General features: G+C 37.8%; 1 protein-coding gene across 1 annotated transcript in view; it reads right to left on the bottom strand.

Moving 5' to 3' along the window:
- CAV2 (caveolin 2) overlaps nt 1-24600 on the bottom strand; it is a 119164-nt gene that overhangs the window by 77341 nt on the left and 17223 nt on the right. Inside the window, exon 4 of the mRNA XM_011937420.1 lies at nt 16847-17058. Within this exon, the coding sequence (XP_011792810.1) occupies nt 16847-17058 (212 nt within the window). The remainder of the gene's footprint in view (nt 1-16846; nt 17059-24600) is intronic.

Raw genomic sequence — 24600 nt, 5'->3', positions numbered from 1 at the left:
TGTCTCAGTTCCCCTGGCTAGGAAAAGGGATTCCCTTCCCCCTTGCGCTTCCCAGGTGAGGCGATGCCTCGCCCTGCTTCAGCTCTCGCTGGTTGGGCTGCAGCAGCTGACCAGCACCGATTGTCCAGCACTTGCGAGTGAGATGACCCCAGTACCTCAGTTGAAAATGCAGAAATCACCAGTCTTCTGTGTCGCTCGCGCTGGGAGTTGGAGACTGGAGCTGTTCCTATTTGGCCATCTTGCTCCGCCCCTCCGGAAGAACTCTGTTCATGAATATTCTTATTTTAAATATGCACAAAGCATGGACAACTTATGTCATTTCTCCATCATGAAAAGAATTCATTATTAACACCACAGTGAAAAATTGTCAGGTGGTATTTCAGAATTGATTCAATTATTTCTGGATGCTATGGAAGGTATTCATCTTCTCTCTAATTAATAATTTTAGAAGCAGAATTGGACCCTCTTTTTAAATTTCCAAGCAATACTTTGTTGCAAGTGGCTTTCTCACAAAGAAGCATTTTGATTTTTCCTTCTTTATAGTTACTTGTTCTTTGCCTTAAGGATGAATATATTTCATCAAAGCATAGAGAAATGCTATTCTTACCAAATGATTATTCCATCAAATAAAATTAGGACAACACATACTATGCATTTAGAGAAATTGCATTTTTGAAACAACACAAAGCTAGGTTAATGCTGGATAGTCATTTCACAAATAATGTAATATTGCTGTAAACATTAGCAGGTCTAAGCAGGGTGGTCTGAATTTTGATGTTAAGAAGAGAGAATTTATTTTCAGCATCTTCAGTGAATAATTTGAAGTCCAGTACATGTTGAGTTTTATGTTTCTTAGTTTTGAACATTAGAGAACTAGGGTGTGACATTTTGTGGTCTCTCTTTCAAGTCCCGAGGAATGTAGTTTTGCAGTACAAAGTGGAGAATGAGGCAATGAAAAACAGAATGCAACAGACATCATTGTTTTAATATGTCACTGCCAACTGTCATTGGCCCTAGTGGGAGGCCTCAGATGGCAACTCTGTCTCTAAGGATTGGCTGGGGATCTTCACATTTCATCCATCATTTCATCACAGATCATCTCAGCCTCTCCTGGACTGTGACCAACTGGCTTACTCAAGGCACTGGCTTTGCTGTCCTGACATGATGGCAAGCTGCAGCACATCATGCAGACTGAAGTTCAGCCTGCCTCAGACTCAGGATAAAGACACATTTGGGACAGTCTCTCTCAGCCTCATTGCAGAGAGAAGAAATGTATGGCAAGATGGCATACGGAGTATTAATTTGTGCAAAATGCTAACTGATGTGAACTTATTGTTTTTCTGTTGAATTGCCACCCTCTCCCTCATGGGTACTGGGGAAGGGAGCCCCTGCTGCTGAGGAAGAGTCCACTGGTGAGAACAAGGAGCCGTATTCTTAGCTTCCTCAGTCAAAAGACATCTTGGTACGAGACCATAAAGATTTGATGTAGGCCCACTGCCAAAGAGAATAGGTGTGTCTTTCTACACTTGCTCTTTAGCAAAAGGCCAAGAAGCAGTAAGTTTCTCTTTTTGACTTTCATACTAGATAAAATGATTTCATAGGCATGAGGAGCTCAGAAAATAAGTAAATTAGAAGCATTGTAGGGACCACGTGTTCTACCACTCCCTCACATTGGGAGTCTGGAGTGTGTGTGGATGTGTGTGTGTGTGTGTAGGACATGACACAACTAACTTTAAGTGGGAATATGTGTCAGTCATCTCATGTCCTGCTACTCATCTAGAATCTTGGAAGTTAGGAGCCTCATATGACACAGGGACAGTGGAATGGGAGAATCCACATCTGAGAGAAGTGGCAGTTTGTCCAAGAGGTCTTGGAACTGAGAAAGTAGTAAGCAGAGAAGTGAGTGCACTGTGTCAGCAGTCGGTTAGGATTGGCACTGCTACAATCCAGGTGGGTGGCAAAAGAGAACCCAGCCACTTCCAATTGCCCTGTGAGGGTATCATGTGCTTCACACATGCCATCTAGCTCCACACCAGTCAAGTCACACCATTACAAAGGATGTTCGCATAGGACGGAGAGAGAGGGAGACTGAAAGACTACCTGCTCTACGACCACTGCAGAGTGGTGGTTCCTTAACTACCTCCCATTCTCTGGATCCCAGGAGTGTGGGTTAGGGCTGAAACACGAGTGCATGTACCTTAAATGTGAATAAATGCAAAATTAGCCTTAACTAAAAGGAATCAGTGAATTGAATGGAGGAAAATGGAAATGGACTAAATTCAGATTTTTAAAATAGTGTGCAAAATGGGAGCTCATGATAGATAATGCATTTGTTAGAAGAAATAGTTTTACTTCAGCGTCTCTGAGAATTTTGTGGAGGATTGTGACTAAAACATGCACAATGCAGATGTGGAACAATAATCAGGAGAGAGCAAGATGGTAATTATGACTGTGGATACAGTCATGCATTGCTTCACAGCGGGGGTACGTTCTGAGAAATGCATCATTAGGCGACTTTGTCATGCAAACATCATAGAGTGTACTTACACAAACCTAGATGTTATAGCCTACTACACATCTAGGCTACGTGGTATAGCCTAGTGCTCCTAGGCTACAAACCTGCACAGCATGTTACTGTGCTGAATAGTTTAGGCAACTATAACACAAGAGTAAGTATTTGTGTCCTTAAACATATCTAAATATAGACAAGGTAAAATAAAAACATGGTATAAAAGATGAAAAAGATACAATTATATGGAGCTATACTACTGTAGACTTTATAAACTCTGTAGAATTAGGCTACACTAAAATTAATTTTTTAAATTTTCAATAATAAATTAACCTTAGCTTACTGTAACTTTTTTACTTTATGAATTTTTAAATTTTTAAAATTTGATTTTACTCTTTTGTAATAACAGCCTAAAAAACACATCGAAAAGCTGTACAAAAATATTTTCTCCCTGTAAATCCTTATTCTATAAGCTTTTTACTATTTCTAAAAGTTTTAATTTTATTTCTACTTTTTAAACTTTTTGTTAAAGACACAAGCATACACATTAAGCTAGGCCCAGACACAGTCAGGATCATCAATATGACTGTCTTCCTCCTCCACATCTTGTCCTACTGGAAGGTCTTCAGGGACATCACATGCATGGAGTTGTCATTTTTTGTGATAACAATGCCTTCTGGAATATCTCCTAAAGGACCTAAAGGACCTGCCTGAGGCTATTTTACAGTTAACTTTTTTTATATAAATAAGTAGAAGGAGTACATTCTAAAACAATGATTAAAAAGCATAGTAAATACGTAAGCCAGTAACATAGTAGTTTATTATCATTATCAAGTATCGCTACCTATATAATTGCATGTGCTAGACTTTTATATGAATGGCAGCACAGTAGGTTTGTTTACACCAGCAGCACCACATCCATGTGAGTAATGTTTTGCACGATGACGTTACCACAGCTATGATGTTACTAGGCAATAGTAATTGTCTAGCTCTATTATGATCTTATGCTACCATCATCTTCTATGCTGTCTGTCATTGCCTGAAATGTTATTATGTGGAACATGATTGTAAATGTATATATACATATACATATATGTGCATACAAACATATACATGTATGGGAACAGATGTATATAAAGAATAATCTGCTTTCGAATGCAAGAATTTTGTGAAATTCATGAATTCATGTCAGAAATGTAATCATGATCTGATTATATTGAGGACATTTTTAAGGTGCATATTTGTAAAACTGTATTTAATATAGTTGAGCCAGTTATAAGCCACTTAAGCCCCTTTCCTTTCCCATGATTTTGCTGAAATGTGAGGAGTTTTTTTTTATTTATTTTTTATTTTTTTTATTACACTTTTAAGTTCTAGGGTACATGTGCATAACGTGCAGGTTTGTTACATATGTATACTTGTGCCGTGTTGGTGTGCTGCGCCCATCAACTCGTCAGCACCCATCACCTCGTCATTTACATCAGGTATAACTCCCAATGCAATCCCTTCCCCCTCCCCCCTCCCCGTGATAGGCCCCGGTGTGTGATGTTCCCCTTCCTGAGTCCAAGTGATTTCATTGTTCAGTTCCCACCTATGAGTAAGAACATGCGGTGTTTGGTTTTCTGTTCTTGTGATAGTTTGCTGAGAATGATGGTTTCCAGCTGCATCCATGTCCCTACAAAGGACACAAACTCATCCTTTTTTATAGCTGCATAGTATTCCATGGTGTATATGTGCCACATTTTCTTAATCCAGTCTGTCACTGATGGACATTTGGGTTGATTCCAAGTCTTTGCTATTGTGAATAGTGCTGCAATAAACATACATAGCAGGCTCTGAAATTGAGGCAATAATTAATAGCCTACCAACCAAAAGAAGTCCAGGACCAGATGGATTCACAGCTGAATTCTACCAGAGGTACACGGAGGAGCTGGTACCATTCCTTCTGAAACTATTCCAATCAATTGATAAAGAGGGAATCCTCCCTAACTCATTTTATGAGGCCAACATCATCCTGATACCAAAGCCTGGCAGAGACACAACAAAAAAAGAGAATTTTAGACCAATATCCCTGATGAACATCGATGCAAAAATCCTCAATAAAATACTGGCAAACCGGATCCAGCAGCACATCAAAAAGCTTATCCACCATGATCAAGTGGGCTTCATCCCTGGGATGCAAGGCTGGTTCAACATACGCAAATCAATAAACGTAATCCAGCATATAAACAGAACCAAAGACAAAAACCACATGATTATCTCAATAGATGCAGAAAAGGCCTTTGACAAAATTCAACAGCCCTTCATGCTAAAAACGCTCAATAAATTCGGTATTGAGGTGTTTTTGTTTTGTTTTGTTTTTGCAGTGTTTTCTTCTCCATGATGCAGGTTGGTGAGCATATGTGTTGGGACCTGGTGAGACAGAGAGAGAGAGATGGAGAGAGAGAGAGAGAAAGAGAGAAAGAGACAGAAAAACAGAGAGAGAGAGAGAGAAAGACAGAGAGAGAGAGACACACACACACACACACACAGAGAAAAACAAAGAGAGAGAGAGAGAGAGAGAACCAGAGAGTCAGAGAGACATAGAGATAGAGAGGTCCCAGGAGCAGCAGAAGCCCTCAACCCCTAAAAGGAAGCCACTAACGGTCTCTGCTCTGCAGTTGCCCTGGTAGCATAGGCCACCCTTCCTCCATTATAACTGATCACAAACTGCTATAATAAAAGCCTATAACCACAGCATTGCAAAATAAAGATTCTCAAACATACCAGGAATCACCAAACAACTGAGAAAAAACAAATTAAAGAAATAGAACTGATAGAGAACAGAATACTTAAAAAATACGTGTCATTAATATCCCTGAAAACACTCAAGAGATACCCTATTAATAAAATAAGACCAAGAAATTCTAAGAAAGAAAATATGTATTCATATTCAAAAAGTAAACATGTATAAGAGTCAAAATACTTTTCAATCAAGAGTAACAAAATAAGCTGGGCACGGTGGCTCACGCCTGTAATCCCAGCACTTTGGGAGGCTGAGGCGGGCGAATCACCTGAGGTCAGGAGTTCGAGAGCAGCCTGGCCAATATGGCGAAACCCTGCCTCTACTAAAAATACAAAAATTAGCCAGGTATGGTGGCAAGCACCTGTAATCCCAGCTATCCAGGAGGCTGAGGCTGGAGAATTGCTTGAATCTGGGAGGTGGAGGTTGCAGTGAGCTGAGATCAAGCCACTGCACTCCAGCCTGGGTGACAGAGCTAGACTCCATCTCAAAAAAAAAAAAAAGTAACAAAATAAAATGTAGCAATATTATCAGTTAAAATATAATCTAAGGAATATTTTAACTTAACGTGGGGTAATTATTGATAAAAAAGCACAATCAACCAAAATAATGATGGTCATTAAACTTAAAGTTTGAATATGTAATGCAAAGATTGATAGAATATAAGAAACAAGTAACAACTACAATCAAATGTAAAGTATTACTATGCTTTTCAAAATTCAATTGTTTGAGTAAACAAAAATAAGAATTGCTATAAATTTTTTTAAATGAACAAGTTTGATTATGTATCTCTAAGAAAAAGAAAATACATATATTTTTCAAACTTTCCAAATTAAATTAACCAGGTAGGAAATTTGAATTTGTAGCAAATTCTAAAGAATATGTCATATACATTATACATATTTTTCTTCTTAAAATTTTTTTATCTGTCTTTGCAATCTGTTCTCATGTTTTTTTCTTTTTAAAAATACTGTTAACATAATACAATACATCTGAAAATTAACAATTAAAATGCAACTAAAATATCTTTTTATGAAAACTTAAAAACACTTATTTAGAAAACTGTTGGCTAAAGAGTAAATAAAAATGAATAATAAATATCATAAGTGAACAATGAAAAAACAGTACATTGCAATGTGTGAAATGTGGTTAAAGCTATAGGCAGAGGGAAAATTTTAGCCTTAAGTGCATTTGTTAGTAAAGAGAATATATTGGGGGAAAAACCACTAAGCATTCATACCAAATGCACAGGAGGAAGAGAAAAAAATTGATCTGTTAAGAATAGAAAGTAGGAGAAAGTGGAAACTTAGTAAATGTATAAACTGTTTTTGGTAAAATACAAAATCTTTGAGGATTGGTCAAGATAAAAAAGACAGTACAAGTACATAGTATAATAATAGAAATAAGAGAATGAACACAACTCAAGGTAGGGGGAAGGTTTTAGAAAGAGAAAATAATAGCAAATACAACTTTGTACTGTTTTATCTGTAACTTATATGAACTGTGTAGGCAAAAATAAATAATCGAATTGAGTACATCTTGTTGTTCAAATAATGTTTGCCTAGGGCTACTTGTGACCATCTTTCTGGACACCTGGAGGAATCTTCTTGTTTGCAGTAGAAGAGAATAATCCTGCACCCAAAGAGAAGCAAAGCTAAGAGATGTTGTTGAAATAGAGATGGCAGGAGAGAGAAATAGAGGAAGAGTGAGCCCTGGCCAGAGCCACTCTGTTTGGTACTCCGGTATGGCTCACTTCTTGGAGTTGTATTAGAGAACACAAACTAAAGAACATAGCAAAAAATGGCTTCTGGAAACTCTCTCATGTTTGATGTCTAAAAGAATACCTTCATAGAATAATACAATACAATGAAAGGTGTTAAGTTGCCACATGACAAATGGCCAATATGTTCTTTCAAGGAAATAAGTGCATCTTGCCCATATGTGGTTTCCTACATTTAATTTATCTGTTTCTGAAACATCTCAGATTAGCCAAACACTCTGCAAATGTTCAAGAGAGTACTTATTTCTAGAATTGTACTTTTTTTTTCAACTATTAAATTCTTTAAAGTAGGGAATTAATGCCTAGACACTGAAATAGAAAAGTGATTAACTTTAATGGAACCACATGTTGCTAAGGATGGAAATAGATTTAATTGGCATTGGGCTTTAACAAAGGAATTTTAGTCATAGTCTTCAACATTCTCTTTTTTTTAAAACCATGACCCAGGAAAAATCTTCCCAAGGACTATATTTCATCATACAGAACAGAGAATGGTTAATGCTGGTGCCCAATAGTAATTTTCAAATATATTTATAAATGAAACATGAATATGTGTGTTGCTTTGCGGAGGGAGAAGAACAAGAACTTTTAAAAAACCTACACATAGTCTCTGTCTTAAATAGGTACCTTTTAGGCAGTAGTTTCTCATCACTGCTTGACTTAGAAGTTTTATGAGAAATGTTGTATCCAGTTTCAACATAACACTGGAAAAAGATTTATTTGAAGTCTGATCCTTTGGTTTAGGTGCTGCCAGGAAAATAATTTAATATGAAAAGACTCTCCTTCATATGTCTGAAAAAAAAAGCACAAGAAGGAAGACCTAAAAAATCAGATTGCATTAAAAATCATTAGGAAGTAACTCTAATTTGGGGGCAGGGGGCAGTTCCAACCAGGTTTCTTCTACATAGAATTTACACAGGAAAAAAAAAAAATCACCATCATACTGATCTTATATGTAAAACTAAGGCTTCTATTCTCCCCCATCATTTCACTAGTGACACGAGTTTGACTAATGGATTAAATATGAAATTCTCAAAAGGGAAAAAGTATCTAAAACTGAGTTTAAATCAAAATTAAACATCCAGTCCAACAGGTCCAGCTGGCCCTAGGGAGATGAGGCAGCAAGTGTAGGGGATTCAGCCATGAAGAGGGAACAGCATTAGAGATAGTCATGAGGATGGTTCATCCTAAATGAACTGTCTCTTTTACCTTTCTTTTTCTTTTATTCCTTTGGATGATTCTTTCTTTTTCTGAGGGCTCCACTCTTAAATATTTGTTCTTTGGGTCCCAAATATTTTTTTTTTATCTATGCCTTGGCTTCATTTACCAGGTCCAAATGTTGACACATGCCATGTATGGCAACTTCATGCCACATTTTCAGTGTAGCGTCCCATCTGTATTTATTTACTTTATAATAGAGTGTTGCCAATCTCCTGGAATGCTATTTTGAACTTATCTTTATGATTATACTCCTGAGATAACATGCCTCACAGCTACACTGAGTCCATTAAAGTTGTGGTGACATTGGCTCTAAGCCCAGCTAGAAAAAAAAATCTGCCTTGACTTCCAGTGAGTGGAATTTCTGAGTCACACATCCTCGCCCTAGTGTCATGTGCAGATGCATCCTCAGAAGATCTGAGCAATTCTGAAGAGGTATTTCCATGTCTTAGTCAAGGATCTCCAAAATAATTAGCTAATTATTTAATTTATTCAAAACATATGTTTTATCTTCATGTGTTGTCATAAAATTTTCATTCCAGGAGACCATGCTTGATATATTCATTACATAATTTTCTAATGAAGACAAAAGGTCCAAAAGGGACTATGATCGAGGATTTTCATTTCTATTCCCTGAGGAGCCAGGTACTAACTCTTGATCATAATTTGAGAAAAGCAGGGTTATTCTTCTACCCACCTCTCACACACTGTTAGTGGAAATGTACAATGATATAACAACTTTGGAAAATAACTTGGCAGCTTGTAAATAGTTGAACATAGACTTGCTATATGATCTAGTCACTCTATCCCTAGATATAGCATGTGTTCAGACCAAAACTTATAGCTGCTTTGCTTGTAAAAGTCAAAAACTGGAAACAACCCAAATATCATCAACTGGTGGATGGTTAAAACACACTGTGACATAGTCCCACAATGAAATACTATACAGCAATAAAAGTGAACCATTGATACATCCTGCAGCATGGATGAGGCTTAAATGTTTAAGCTGAGTGAAAGAAGCCAGAGGAAAAAGAGTATATACTATACAATATCATTCATATAAACATCTATGACATGAAAACTAATGTGCAGTCTCAGAAAGCAGATTCGTAGATCCTTGGGAAGGGGTGGGGAGTGGGACAGAAAGATAACAAAGATAAAGGAAGACTTTTGGAAGTATAGAAATATTTATTATTTTGAGTAGGTAATGCTTTCACAGAGTAAACATGCCAAAAAATTCCAAACTTTATGCTTTAAATATGTATAATTTACTGTATATCAATAATATCTTAATAAAACTCTAAAAAACTTACTTGGTTCCCAATGAATGGTTACCTAAAAAATGCCATATTAAATTCCATAAATGAGAGTACAGACTTATTTTCTCTAGATGCAAACTTGCAATCCCTTAATTGATGTGGAAAGACAATATTTTTTGAGAATTTAGTCTTTGCTCACAATTCTTTTTTTAAAAAGTGAAAGGTTCTCTTAAAGTGCACTGACATTGGTACATTAATCACTTTCACACAAAATTATAAGTAAAGGTCTTTTCCACATGGGTTGTGTGGGGAGGGAGGCAGGATGCGAGAATGTGTTCTCTGCTCTTTTTTTTGGTTTGTTTTTTCTCATTTTTCAAAAGGCAATTTGGACTGATTTGACATTTTCTTAAAGGACAGCAGATATATTGAAGTGGCTACAAATGTGGGTTTTAGGCCAGGCATGGTGGCTCATGCCTGTAATCCCAGCACTTTGGGAGGCCAAGGTGGATGGATCACCTGAGGTCAGGAATTCGAGACCAGCCTTGCTAACATGGCAAAACCCCGTCTCTACTAAAAATACAAAAATTAGCCAGGCATAGTGGCATGTATGACTGTAGTGCCAGTTACTTGGGAGACTGAGGCGGGAGAATCATTTGAACCCAGGAGGTGGAGGTTGCAATGAGCCGAGATCTCACTGTTGCATTCCAGCCTGGATGACAGAGAGAGACTCTGTCTCAAAAAAAAAAAAAAAAAAAAAAAAAAACAGAAAACGGTTTGGGTTTTAGAGTTAGCCTCTTCTAGCTCAGATCCAGCTCTGTTCACCTTTGGTCAGTGAATTAATCTCTCTAAGCTTTAATTTCCCCATCTTAGAGATGGGGATAATAGAACAACATATCTCATGAAGTTGTTTCACTGACCAAATAAGATAATGCATAAGAAGCCTTTAGCATAGTGCCAGGCATAACACACAAAATGTCAGCTATTATGCAAAAGCCTTGACAAGTTCCCACTGACTGTGGGGAAACCTAGAACTGAGCAGCCTGAAATGGTAGGGGACAAAGAAGGAGGCTAGTGGAGACCACTATAAAATTATACTTTGGCACGTTTCCTTTGTTTGGAGAAATAATACTACACTGCTGGCGTAAACCAGAGAAATAAACATGGAGGGAAGCGGCGATACAAGAAATAATAAAGGGACTTAGCTAACACTCTGTGCAAATACATAAACAATCTGAGAAAAAGACATCGGAAATACCATTCTCTGTGCCACCAGAGTACTACTTTCAACTGAAATGCACTTTTTTGGGGGTGGTGGGAAGTGGTTTGTATTTTGATAATAGATGCAGTCGGTGGAGAGAAAAGGGAATGGATAAGGTAGTTAACTCCTGTCTAGTCCCCGGTTCTACTAACTGCCCCCTCAGCGGCAGCCTGAGTAGGATCTTACAGAAAACGGAGCAGCCAGTTTCACGGGCCAGCGTGTAGCCAATGCCTGAACTATTTCTGCATTTATGTTGTTTCTTTCTACATCCTGTGCTTAACTACCTTTGATTGCTTGATATGCTACCCACACACTCTTGAGTTAAACTTCTTGTATTAATACACAAGTGTTTTCTTCATGAAGCTGTTTCTCATGAAAACTTTAAAAGGTGAGGCTGAATTCCTTGCATTTCTTTTGTCTACGCCCTGATTTCTTTGGCACAGCAGCAGTTCTTAGGTTTTGGACATTAAAACGTATGCTAATAATCATTGATTGAACTAATCTAGCACATATACCAAAAGGTGGCTGATTTTTCTGTGATGGAATGATGAATAAATATGGGAAATATCTGCCACCTGTAATCCTCTTATGAAATATGTTTTCTTTTTGTTTTTTTTGTTGTTGTTGTTTTTTGTTTGTTTTTTGAGACGGAGTCTCGCTCTGTCGCCCAGGCTGGAGTGCAATGGCACGATCTCGGCTCACTGCAAGCTCCGCCTCCCAGGTTCACGCCATTCTCCTGCCTCAGCCTCCCGAGTAGCTGGGACCACAGGCGCCCGCCACCACGCCTGGCTAATTTTTTGTGTTTTTTAGTAGAGACGGGGTTTCACTGTGTTAGCCAGGATGGTCTCGATCTCCTGACCTCATGACCAGCCGGCCTCGGCCTCCCAGAGTGCTGGGATTACAGGCGTGAGCCACCACGCCCGGCCATGAAATATGTTTTGATGGTTATACTTACTGTCATCGTCATTGTCATCAATTGACAGTTATTCTCATTGTCATTGGGAAAGCTCAGTTGATAGCTTTTTTGGTTTGATTTTTCAATTCTTCTTCACCCTACCCCCATTTCAAATTTACATTGTTTAGTTATTAAGTTGATTTAGTTTGAGATTTTATTTTGGAAAATTTCATGACACCTCGCTAGATCCTTTGCTCTTTGGGTGTCATTTTGGGTAACATTATTTATTCCCTGCTGATGGTACATTTCTTATCTGCCTATGTCACAGTTGAATGTGAACAGTTTAGCTTTCTTGTTTGAACATGGAGATTATATTCTTTCCATGAGTACCTATGATGTGCCAGGCACTGGGGGAGTTATGTTAGCTTTTGAATTCTTTTTTCTTTGCGAATGTCTTTTTTATTTGCTCATATTCTTTCTGTGAGCTTGTCAGCTGCATCTGCTGTGGAGAACATTTTTTTTTTAACATGGTTATTTGTTGCCAGGGATAATAGGCATCCTAGTTGCACTCTGCCCAAATCTCTGGGAATGATCCATCAGGCAATCCTACTGATAGGCTGTAGAAATGGTTTGTGGAAAGAAACAGAAATGAATTGGGCAGTTGGAATCAGCTGGGGAATGTATTTTAAACAATAGTTTTATTTGCCCTCATATGGCTTGTGGCTTGAGGCATATAAGCAGTTTTTGCTGAAAGCACACTGGAAGACAAAACAAGAACCAGAGTTTTCACTAGATGTATTTGTAATTGCATATAGAATTTAATTTGTTCAGTTAATTTGTATGTAAACTAATTACGAACGTTGACTGTAGTAAAATGTACTATCCCCAATCCCCATCATTTGGTAGACTAGAATGTAAACTTATTAGTAACATATAACAATAATCCTAAATTACGCTACAGGGCAGCAATGTTTACAAGAGAAAGATGTATTTTACACGTCCCCCTAAGGTCCCCTGCAGGTATATGCAGGACCTGCAGAATATAATTCTACTCCTCAAAGAGAGATCTAAAAACCTAGGAGGAGAGCAGGGGGAGTAATCCAGGCATTGGTGCTACTCAGAGAATGACTATTACATGAGTAGATCTATGTTTAATGTGATTAACACCTTCATTTGTATGTATATTATACTACCAGAGTCTCTATCTCTTTAATCTATTTTACTGAAGATTAGGAGTGGGATTAGCATCAGGCAGATGAAAAAGACAACCAAGTCCTGCCACATAATTAAGATACACAAAATATCTTTATTCAAGATGATACGGAACGGCTCTCCAGTTTACAAAAAGTATTAGTTAAGTCACCATTTTAACTTTGCCATTTATTTAAGTACACTATTTGTGAATAGATTTTACATAAAATGATGCATCACAGTTTTTAATGGCCAATTCTTTTTTTTTTTTTGAGACTGAGTCTCACTCTGTTGCCCAGGCTAGAGTGCAGTGGTGTGATCTCAGCTCACTGCAACCTCTGACTCCCAAGTTCAAGCAATTCTCCTACCTCAGCCTTCTAAGTAGCTGGGATTACAGGTGTGCACCACCACACCTGGATAATTTTTTTGTATTTTTAGTAGAGACAGGGTTTCACTATGTTGGCCAGGCAGGTCTTGACCTCACGTGATCAGCCCGTCTCAGCCTCCCAAAGTGCTGGGATTACAGGAATGAGCCACTGCACCTTGCCCAGCCAATTCTTTTAAGAGTGTTTTGTTGTTGTTGATTTAAAATTCAATAAAGATTAGATTAATTTGTTTCCTAAAACGAGACATTGGAATTGTTTGCTCTGAACCAAACACATTACTTATTTCAAGTTAGCAGAACAAATATTTACAAACATTTTAAAGAAGGATTTCATGTTTTCCAAGCCTCTACCACATGAAAAAAAAAAGCATCTCATTATTGTAAATATTGACAGTGTTTAAGTTGTTGGGTATATAGTAGGTAGTTCCTAAATCTGATGACTATAAGGATGAATGAATAAAAAAGTAGAAAAACTAAGGACAGGACTAAATTGAAAAAGGATTTTCTTTCAGAGAAAGCATACTTCTACGGTGGATGTTAGCTATACTGTTTGCACAAATGCTCTGAAAATGTTTTTCAGCTCAGGTGCTGTAGAAATAATGTTTTTCTTTCCATGACTGTGCCCCACCACATTTTTTAACTAAAATTATCTGAAGATCAATTGATCAACCTGTTAATTATGAGTAAAACAATGTGCTAACTACAACTAACCTGCCTCCCCCAGGCAATATGCAATATCTGTCTACTTTTTCGATATCGTGGGAGATCTGTCTTTGGAAGTGGTCATTTCTACCTTTTTTTTTTTTGAGACGGAGTCTCTGTCGCCCAGGCTGGAGTGCAGTGGCGGGATCTCGGCTCACTGCAAGCTCCGCCTCCCGAGTTCACGCCATTCTCCTCCCTCAGTCTCCTGAGTAGCTGGGACTACAGGCGTCTACCACCACGCCCGGCTAGTTTTTTGTATTTTTTAGTAGAAACGAGGTTTCACCGTGTTAGCTAGGATAATCTCAATCTCCTGACCTCGTGATCCACCCACTTCGGCCTCCCAGAGTGCTGGGATTACAGGCGTGAGCCACCACACCCAGCCTCTACCTTCTTTTAAACCTACAACTTTTGCCCTGCCACCCTCATCCCAATCTAGCTCAGAGAATATGGAGAATATATGTGCTAGTGTCTGACTGTTCCAAGTTTAGCAGGTCCACACTTCTGGTCTCATTTCTACTCCCTCTTTGTGTTCTTAGCCCAGCGCTCAATACTTAGTTCCTGATACAGCCCTGCAAAGCCCCAACTTCTGCCTCTTATCACATGAACCACCAGATCTGGGTATGGTATCTGTAGCTGGTTATTATAGGGGTGAGCCCTTCAGATGGAGGCGATGGTAAAAACAGCCCTGAATTGGAAATCAGGAGACTGGTTTGCCACTCACAAATTGTGAACACTTGGATGGGTTATTCAGCTTCTGTGACTTCTCTATCATCTTCTGCAAAAATGAGATTTAATTATAGATAGGTCTTAAACTCTATTCTGGATCTAACAGTCTCTGTTACATAAAATGAGCCATTTCAAGATAAAGGGATATAACTGGAAACTTTTGATGCATGGACTGTGTAACGTTTACTTGTGTTCCTTTTGCATAAATATTATGAAAATTGTTCTTTGAAAAAACAATCTATTGTTAAATAGTACTGCATCCTTGCCTTTAGAAACATTTTTAAAAGACAAATTTGGAATTTTTAACCTTCCCTGGTATAGTCCATGGTTTTCGATAAAGGGGTTTTAAGAACTTTGTTTAATTAGCAAATCACTTCAAATGAATGAAAACTCACCTCAATATAAATGAGAAGCAATGAACGTTCTAACTTATTTTGTTTCAGGCTGAAGTCTGAGCAATACATAAATAAGCAAGCAAAATAAAACCCATTGGAAAAATCACATCTGTCCACTATCATCACACATAAAGGCACATTGTGTGGTCCTGAGAAAGATTACACAGTATCCAGAGGAGGAAGTGCTTTCTCTAAAAGAGAGGGAGAAATGAATAACTAGGGAAGCAAAGAGTTCTGTGAGAAAAATCAAAGACTGGGTGGGTAGAGTCGGAACTAGAGGAAGAATTTAGGCAAGAGGAAAACTCAAGGACAAATAGAGGGTTTAACTGTTCAGGCTTGTAGGCGCCATCTGAAATTGCAAAAGAAAGGAAAAATTGAGTCTGGGATATGATTAGGACAGTCATATTGTGTATATTTAACAAAATATAATGGAAGAATGAACATGATGGCTTGTTTTTTCATTCAGTTTCCCCATCTACAATTTAGCATTTAAATTCCAAATACGTGTATGTAACCTCTACGATAGCTGAGTTATACACAGCAGGATGGTTGTGCCATCTAAAGACAACAAGCCATCTAAAGATAAAACTGCAGGCCCCAAAACACAGCATGCTCAAATTATTTTTGTTTCTTCTACTTTTGTTTTAGCTTCTGGAGATACACGTGCAGGTTTGTTACACGGGTAAATTGCGTCTTGCTGAGGCTTGGTATACGAATGATCCTGTCACTCAGGTAGTGAGCATAGTACCTGAGAGGTAGCCTTACCAACCCCCAGCCCCCTCCCATCCTCCTTTCTCAAACAGTCCCAAGTGTCTATTGTTCTCATCTTTGCGTCCATGTGTCTTTAATGTTTAGCTCTCACTTTTCAGTGAGAACATGTGGCATTTGGTTTTCTGTTCTTGAGTTCATTCACCTAGGATAAAATGGCCTCTGGCTCCATTCATGTTGCCACAAAGGACACGATTTCTTTCTTTTTGTGGCTGTCTAGTATTCCATCATGTATATGTACCACATTTTCTTTATCCAGTCCACCATTGATGGGCATCTTTGTTGATTCCTTGCCTTTGCTATTGTGAATAGTGCTGCAATGAACATACGAGTGTGTGTCTTTTTGGTAGAATTATTTATTTTCCTTTGTGTATATACCCAGTAGTGGAATTGCTGGCTCTCAGTATCTCCCAGTAGAGGAATTGCTGGCTCTCAATATCTCCCAGTAGTGGAATTGCTGGTTCTTGTTAAGTTTTTTAAGAACCCTTCACACTGCTTTTCCCAGTGGTTGAACTAATTTACATTCTTATCAGCAGTGTGTAAGTGTTCCCTTTTCTCTGCAACCTCACCAGCATCTGTTGTTTTTTGACTTTTTAGTAATACCCATTGTGACTGTCATGAGATGGTCTCTCATTGTGGTTTGGATTTGCATTTCTCTAATGATTAGTGAAGATGAGCATCTTCTTCTCATATATTTGTTGGCTGCATGTATGTCTTCTTTTGAGAAGTGACTGTTCATGTCATTTGCCCATTTTTTAATGTGGTTTTTTGTTTATTGAATTGTTTGCATTCCTATAAAGCAAGAAAGATCTCCCTAACTTGAAAGTAAACAGTGATACTAAAATTTGTAAGCCTAGTCAAATGTGGGCTATTCAACAGGTGTGCTGTCCTTCATAGGTAATTCTAAGAAAAAGGAAAGGAAATGGATAAATCTGGATATGGGATTGCTTTTGTGGCAGACAGTGTTTATTGGCTTACCCAATACTTAACCTTAACCTTTTCTTCCTTTTCACTCTCAGTTATAGAGGTTGAAAATGTAAAATGCTTGTGTTCCTGAGCCTCCTTTAGAACTGAAAAAGGCTGTGTGGCTAATGACAAGTAAGCAGACATCTGCTGGGATCTTTCCTCATCCTCTTCTATCTGCTCTAAGGAGGACATGGGCTCTACAGCTGTGTCAGCTGCCTTGTGACCTCGAGAAGAAGGACAAATGAATTAAACAACAGTCATCACATCACTGAGCTACTGAACCAATGTTACGAGCCGCTTCAGAATTTTACTATGTAATAAAAAGAATTCTCCATTTTCTTAAACCTTTGTTAATGAGTTTTACTCTTATGGATGAAAACATCCTAATATACCTTCCAGAGAAGACAATTCTATTCTGCGCTTCTACATCATGCCTAGTAGCACTCTGATTCCAAGCGAGATAAGACTTGTTTTGCTTCAGGCATCTTATCCTACTTTCCATGAGCAAATACAGTCTCTTTCCCAGGGCATCTTGGCAAATGGACACATGTGCTTGCCAAGGTGACTCTGCTATCCTGTGTGATGGGAGGAGGAGGGGTAAAGTTTGGTTTCAGAAATCTAAGTTCTCTGCCCTGAGCAGAGACAGACAGGGTCATAGAACTTGGCCTGTTCCGTCCTCTGTATCTCCCTTCCTCCCCTCCCTTTTCTGTAGGACAAGCAGAAAGACAAAGAGCTCAGTGTTTCTCTCTGCCTAAGGAAGCGTGCTCTGTGTGTGTGTGTGTGTGTGTGTGTTTGTGTGTGTCTGTGTGCATGCACACGTGTGTTTGGCGCTGGTGGAGGTGGTAGTCTCTATGCTTTCTCCACCTTCAGTAGAGATAAGACAGGCAGGGAAGGTGGAAGGGAGTCCAGCAACACAATTAAAAGGAAGGAAACTCTCACTTTAAGGTCAGCGGTATAAAGCAGACTCTAAGCTTGCTACAAACAGCAGTAGTGAAGGAAAAGGCTCGGTGTAGAAATAAATACAGAGTGACTTAAATGCCATGAGGAGGGGGCATAAAAAATTCAAGAAAATGTATACAGAGTAATAATTTTGGGTGGAAAAACAAGTAATGGTTACAGAAAAGGGAGAAGAAAGTGTGGAAAGATTATTCCGATGTGCTTACTTTCTCTTCTAGCCCTTAGATTATATATTATATTAGCCAAGAAAGTAATAAGTCCTGGAAAAGAAACATGTACATGATGGGTGTGTTAATTTCCTTCACTATGGTAACCTGTTTGCTATCTATATTTAATTCACAACATCATGTTGTGTGCCTTAAATATACATAATAACATTTATTTTTAAGAAAAGAAAGTACTGAGAGAAAAAAAGAATGGAATACACATGAATGCCGAACCACATTGGATATGTAGCTGTTCATGAAGATATTCCATGCAAGGCCTATCTAGTAGAGCCTCAAATCTATTTGAATAAAAATGGCACTCATTGAGGACATCTGCTTTCTGTAATGTCTACACAAAGTCTTACCAGGGGTAAGAAAATCTTTGCCATAGTCTTTTGAGGTCTTAATAGAAAATCATGAAATTTGTGACAGAGACCATTGTTGCTATAGAACAAGCAGAGACATTTAGGTATCAAGCCATTAATGATAAACAATATTAATATTATTATTCATTATAGTGTGACCTGGCATCTTATTTGTACTGAAACAAGATGACATCAAATAATACTAATATAGAACAATTAGTTTATTTCATTTAGCTCTCAAACACATTTAAGGTTAACTTTCTTAATCATGAAAGAAATCTCACTTCAATTGTAAATATCTAAGAGTCCCTAAGATCTGAATGGGAGATGAGAATTCCTCTGTTAATCATGAAAATTTGAAACTAACTCATATCCTATAGAATGAAAACAATTCCTTATATGAATTTTGAGTTTCTTTCATAAAAATTATAGTGTGCTATTGGTATTTTGGAAAATATTTACAAATTATTTGTGGACCATCAATTTTCTTTTCTGAGAAAATTAAGTGCATTAATATAACTACTTATATCAGGAGTTAGAGTTGGATACTCCTCATTTACATTTTGGTTCTCTGTCATCTTTACTAGATCTTCTTGGCTCTTATTGACTGCTGATGAAGGAGGAGTTTATAAAACAAGTCAAAACCTGAAGAACTCTGCTACTGAGAGCAACACACATTTTTTCCCAGAGTGCAAAGTTGAGAAGAAGAAGTACAAAGCTTTGTTAATATTCTGAACAGTACTGCTTAGTATGATCTAATTGATGGATTTTCCATGGACTCCCTAGAGACTGAAAAAGGTTTGACTGTCAGGAAACTTTTCTTGTGTTTATTCTTCAATATTCCTTTTCATACTTTCCAATCATCATTCCCTGTTAACATCCCTTGATGGGTCACCTTAAGTGATTCTTCGTTTGAACGGCATTTATAATGTTTTATATTTCCCTGTTAGTTTCTATCCTGACAAAGTACATATTTTCTTATTTTTCACTCATAACATTAATTAACTTTTCCAACATTTTAAAGCTCAGTTAACATTTCTTGACATATGCCTCTGTCTTTAAAATATGAGATCTGAATGTACTGGTATCACTAAAATTATCTACAGAGTTCTAATATGATGGAAATTGTGCTACAAAAATTTGTTCTTACATAATTTGCTTCAATGGAATTCCTACTGACCTAAATACTTAGTCTTTACATTCTTTAAAATAACTGAAATTTCCCAGAGGAAAGTCTGAATTGTTTATTTAACCTTGTGTGATGTGTGTTGTCTGTATCTAAAACAGCAAAGTGGACACACCCTGCACGCCTAACATTTTTGACTTTTTTTTTTTTTTTGAGATCAAGTTTCATTTTTGTCACACAAAATGGAGTGCAGGGGTACAATCTCTAGTCACTGCAACCTCTACCTCCTGGGTTCAAGCGATTCTCCCACCTCAGCCTCCCAAGCGGCTGGGATTACAGGTGTGCACCACCATGCCTGGCTGATTTTTTTTTTTTTTTTTAGTAAAGACGTGGTTTCACCATGTTGGCCAGGCTGGTCTTGAACTCCTGAACTCAGGTGATCTACCCCCACTAGGCCTCCCAAAGTGTTGGAATTACAGGCGTGAGCCATAGCACCCGGCCAACTGTGACTCATTTTTAAAGTGGTTTGGCAATAATGCTATATATGTATAATGATTTTGAACAAAATATACAACTATACATGGCCTGTTATCTTATTTTAGACAGAATAATCTTAGTCTTGTACTTTTGTGTATTAGGTTGATAGCTATAAGATTTGGTGAGGGTAAAATAGGACTCACTCATTTCAAGAAATAGAGTCAGTTTTCTTTGCAAGTATTTGTTCCCCTTCTCCTTAGCCCACCAGTGTGGTAAATGAGTCTTCCAGCTATGAGGCTGTTTGTACCTCTGTCTGGGAGGAGACTTCTGGGGCTTTGGTTGCTGCTATTGACTTGGAGGGGCTTTGAAGGCCCCCTTGAAGATGTCACGCATGACCTCTGGACTGTTGGCATCTTTCAAGAATCCTTATGAGATACCAACTCATTTGTTTTATAATTGGTGAAAACAGGTCATGTATTTTTAAACCAGATAATGCCTAAGTTATATAACTCTAGAATTCATAGAAAAGAACAAAGTAGCAGAGATCTTTAAAAGGACTGTAAAGTGGTATTAGTGAACTGTCTTGCTTCGTCTGGTAGTTCTACAGAATTAAGCTTTATTATCCTAAAAAAGAAATTATCACATCTCCAGGAAAAGCTTCCTTTGGGGTCTAGGCATTTTGCAAAGCTAGGGAGTCCCTATGTGAAGTATCACTTGCCTATTTATTGAGTGTTTCCCTAAATGACTAGTGTCATCTCCCAGTGCTCATTAATATTCTTCTCCAAAGGTTCCATCTGTCAAAAATGGGGAAATGTGACCCAGTATAAAAAGGATGAGGTATTTTCATTGGTTCTTGTGGTCTACCCTGGCTTGCTGCTGCTCCCAAGGGGAGACAGAAGTTCTGTTCAACACAGTTGGAAAGTTTTCTGGACTCCAAGTGTCAAACCAGGAGTGGAGACGCAGCAGTTTTCAAAAGAAAACAAAACAAACAGCTGACACATCTATCTCCTTTTCTCTTCTAGTGCATATTCTATCATCTCCTCATTTAAATTGCACTCTCTCACTTTTGTTTGAACTAAAGCTTGTGTTCATCTTGAGCCAATAAAAACTACAAAAAGGAAACATCTGTATTGTTAAGTAACTAATGTTACTATGATAGCCCAGCGAAGTAACAATCGAATTAAAGCTCATATGGCCAAGGTTTTAACAGATAATCTTTTCAAGGCAGAATAAAATTTGTTACTATGTATAACTATTACATTTACATACATGAAATTAGATTTGTATCTAATTTATTTTTGTATTGCCTTATATTTTTTAGTATTTTAAATATGTACTGTTAATATTCCATGACATTTGATCTTTGAAACAAATTGAAAGATGGATATGTTACTAGATGTAAAGACATATAAATAATTAGTAAAATAGCTGACACAAGAACCTCGCAAATTCCTTACAAAAGTTATCTATGTTAGAAAATATGGTTAAATTCTAATGAAGCGAGTTGTTTTGGAAATTTTCATTGACTTGCTGGTAGGGGTTTTAAATAATGCAGAAGCTTTCTGGAAGGCAATTTCAGAAACCTTAAGTGTTCTTACCCTTTGACCAGAAATTCTACTTCTAAAAATATATTCTAAGTAAATAATTTGGTATTTGCAGAAAGACTTAGCTACAAAGAGGACCTCTGAAGCATTGCTCATGTATTATTTAGAGTAAATAACAATAGTACTAGCCTTTATATAAAAAAAAAGTAATCCAGAAATTTTATGACTCAACATTCAGAAACACATATTTTTTGCTCACACAAGTTTCAAAATGGATGTTTCTGATGAGTGTGCATTCATGTAATTATTCAGAGACTCAAATTCCTTCCATTTAATGACTCCTCCATTTCTGGAGTCCCAGGAGTCCTCTTCAAGAGAGCCTCTGTCTTTGGCTGACCTGCATGAGAACGTATATGGAGGTCATATAGACGATGTTTCACGCTGAGCCTGTAAGTTACAGAGATCCTTCTGCTCACACTTCACTGGCCAGATAATGCATGGCCAGCCCACGGTATGGGAAGCTGGGACCTGTACTGCAGTTCTGTGCTTAGACAATAGAAGAGGGAGATTTTGAACATAGTCTTTCAACTTATACTTGGAAATACATTTTAAAATAAATTGTCATATATTCATATAGTAGAATAAAAAACTTGATAGTAGTTATCAAAATTGTTTTACCATTTAATACAATGAAAAGATGTTCTTGATGTATTAAGTGGAAAGTGTTACAATGTTTTTGTCACAAGTTTTACGGTTATTCACACAGCCATGTTATCATCTCAGCAATGTCATACTTCCTGCTTTCCCAAGTTTTCCTTCTTTTTCTTCTATGTGCTTAGTAAAGAAAGCATGACGGCCAGGTGCAGGGGCTCACGTCTGTAATCCCAGTATTTTGGGAGACTGAGGAGGGGAGGATCACGAGGTCAGGAGATTGAGACCATCCTGGCTACGGTGAAACTTTGTCTCTGCTAAAAATACAAAAAATTAGCCGGGCGTGGTGGTGGTCGCCTGTATTCCCAGCTACTCGGGAGGCTGAGTCAGGAGAATGGCGTGAGGTGGAGCTTGCAGTGAGCCGAGACCGTGCCACTGCACTCCAGCCTGGGCGACAGAGCGAGACTCTGCCTCAAAAAAAAAGAAAGAGAAAGCATGATATGTAGAAAGATTTCACACTAGGGAACCTGATTGATGTAGGTTTGAATATGGATATTTGTCATTTATTTGTCATTTATTAACTGAGTTAACTGAGCCCAATTAATCTAACTTATCTGAGGTTTATTTCTTTTATAAACGATAAAAAAAATCTACTTCATAAGGTCATGTAACATACTTAACACATGTAATATACTTAACAAAGTGGAATATATAATGTATATTATATATGTAATAAATGTATATATGTAATACACTTAACAAAGTGTCTGGCATATATAATGTATTTTTAAAATCCTATAAATAATATAGTGATATCAATTGTTACTTTTATGATATTGTGGTCAGGCTATTCCAAGTACATAGATAGCAATTTGTTAAAAACATATTCAAATGGACTACAGCCTTCATGGTTCTTTTCCTTAGCCTCCGATAGTTTAATGTATTTCTTCTGAATGTTTTTTCTTAATATCCAGCATCTTCTCACAAACCTTCCAAAATATATATCATGAGTTAGGAATATTTATTCCCATTTTTGAATAAATATTTAATTATAGTTTTAATAAATTAATTATAAATACATTATAAATAAATTCATTATAAGTAAATAATAATTTTAATAAATAAAAATTAAATAAATAAATAACTTTTTAATTTTAATTGTATTTGACAACAGGCAGTATTTTGTTCTTGTCTAAATACTGTTGAACTGCCCTCTCAAATTGAGGTGAAAGATTGCACATTTTGGCAGACACTATGGGTTGCCTACCACAGAGCCACTTTCTCCCTAGTTCTCAACACTGGCAAAGTCTGCTTCTCACTTTGGAACTTGAAAATGTCAGACTCCGCCTATCCGAGTCCTTCTTGCTGCTGAAGCATAGGCATGTGATCCAATCCTGCCTGGTGGACCAGAGGAGAAATCTACTGAGGAAGTCTCAGAAACGTAATCACCTGCTAGTGAATTGACTGTGTCCTCAGTTATCTAAGTTTCCCTGCAGCTCAGTCCTTGGCAGTGTGACTTTGTGATTCTTCCAATCTGGAGGTGGAGTCTATTTTCCTACTTCTTAAATTTAGGCCCATCTTGTAAAAATAGAGCAGAAGTGATGGCCCACCATTTAAAAGCCTAGGCCCAAGAAATCTTGACAGGTAGGCCTTCCAGAATGACAGAGTGAGGCGCATGGTAGACTCTTTTCCTAGCATAAAAGCATGTAACTGGGGGAAAATAAAAAACCAAACAGTTATTTAGAGTCTCTTGAAATTGTCCTAAGAGCCTACACCAAATGGAGAAACATTCATTCAAAAAATCTCCTAAATAAGGCTGGGCATGGTGGCTCATGCCTGTAATCCCAGCACTTTAGGAGGCTGAGGCAGGTGGATTACCCGAGTTCAGGAGTTCGAGACCAGCCTGGCCAACATGGCAAAACCCTGTCTCTACTAAAAATACAAAAAAATTAGTTGGATGTGGTGGCGGCAGTGGCTTACGCCTGTAATCTCAGCACTTTGGGAGGCTGAGGCAGGTGGATTACCCGAGGCCAGGAGTTTGAGACCAGACTGGCCAACATAGAGAAATCCCGTCTCTACTAAAAATACAAAAATTGGTCAGGCATGGTGGCGGGTGCCTGTAATCCCAGCTACTTGGGAGGCTGAGGCACAAGGATTCCTTGAACCCGGGATGCAGAGGTTGCAGTGAGCCAAGGTTGTGCTGCTGCACTCCAGCCTGGGCAATGGAGCACATTCTGTCTCAAAAAAAAAAGATTTTTTTGTTGTTCATTCTTTGTTATAATTAACACAGGGCATCTGTGGAAGAGTAAACAGCAAACTAACTTTGCTAGATTATCTCAGTAAAAAATGATCAAGTCTCTTGATCATTAATTTCAACCAACCAACCAACCTTTATGCAAGTATGCTGACTGGGACTGAAAGAAGGAATGTAACCAGGCGC

Source organism: Colobus angolensis, unplaced genomic scaffold (assembly GCF_000951035.1).
Source record: "Colobus angolensis palliatus isolate OR3802 unplaced genomic scaffold, Cang.pa_1.0 Scaffold163, whole genome shotgun sequence".
In the NCBI taxonomy this organism is placed as follows: Eukaryota; Metazoa; Chordata; class Mammalia; order Primates; family Cercopithecidae; genus Colobus; species Colobus angolensis.
Note: the sequence above shows the minus strand (reverse complement) of the source record. Positions and strands in the feature narration are given on the sequence as shown.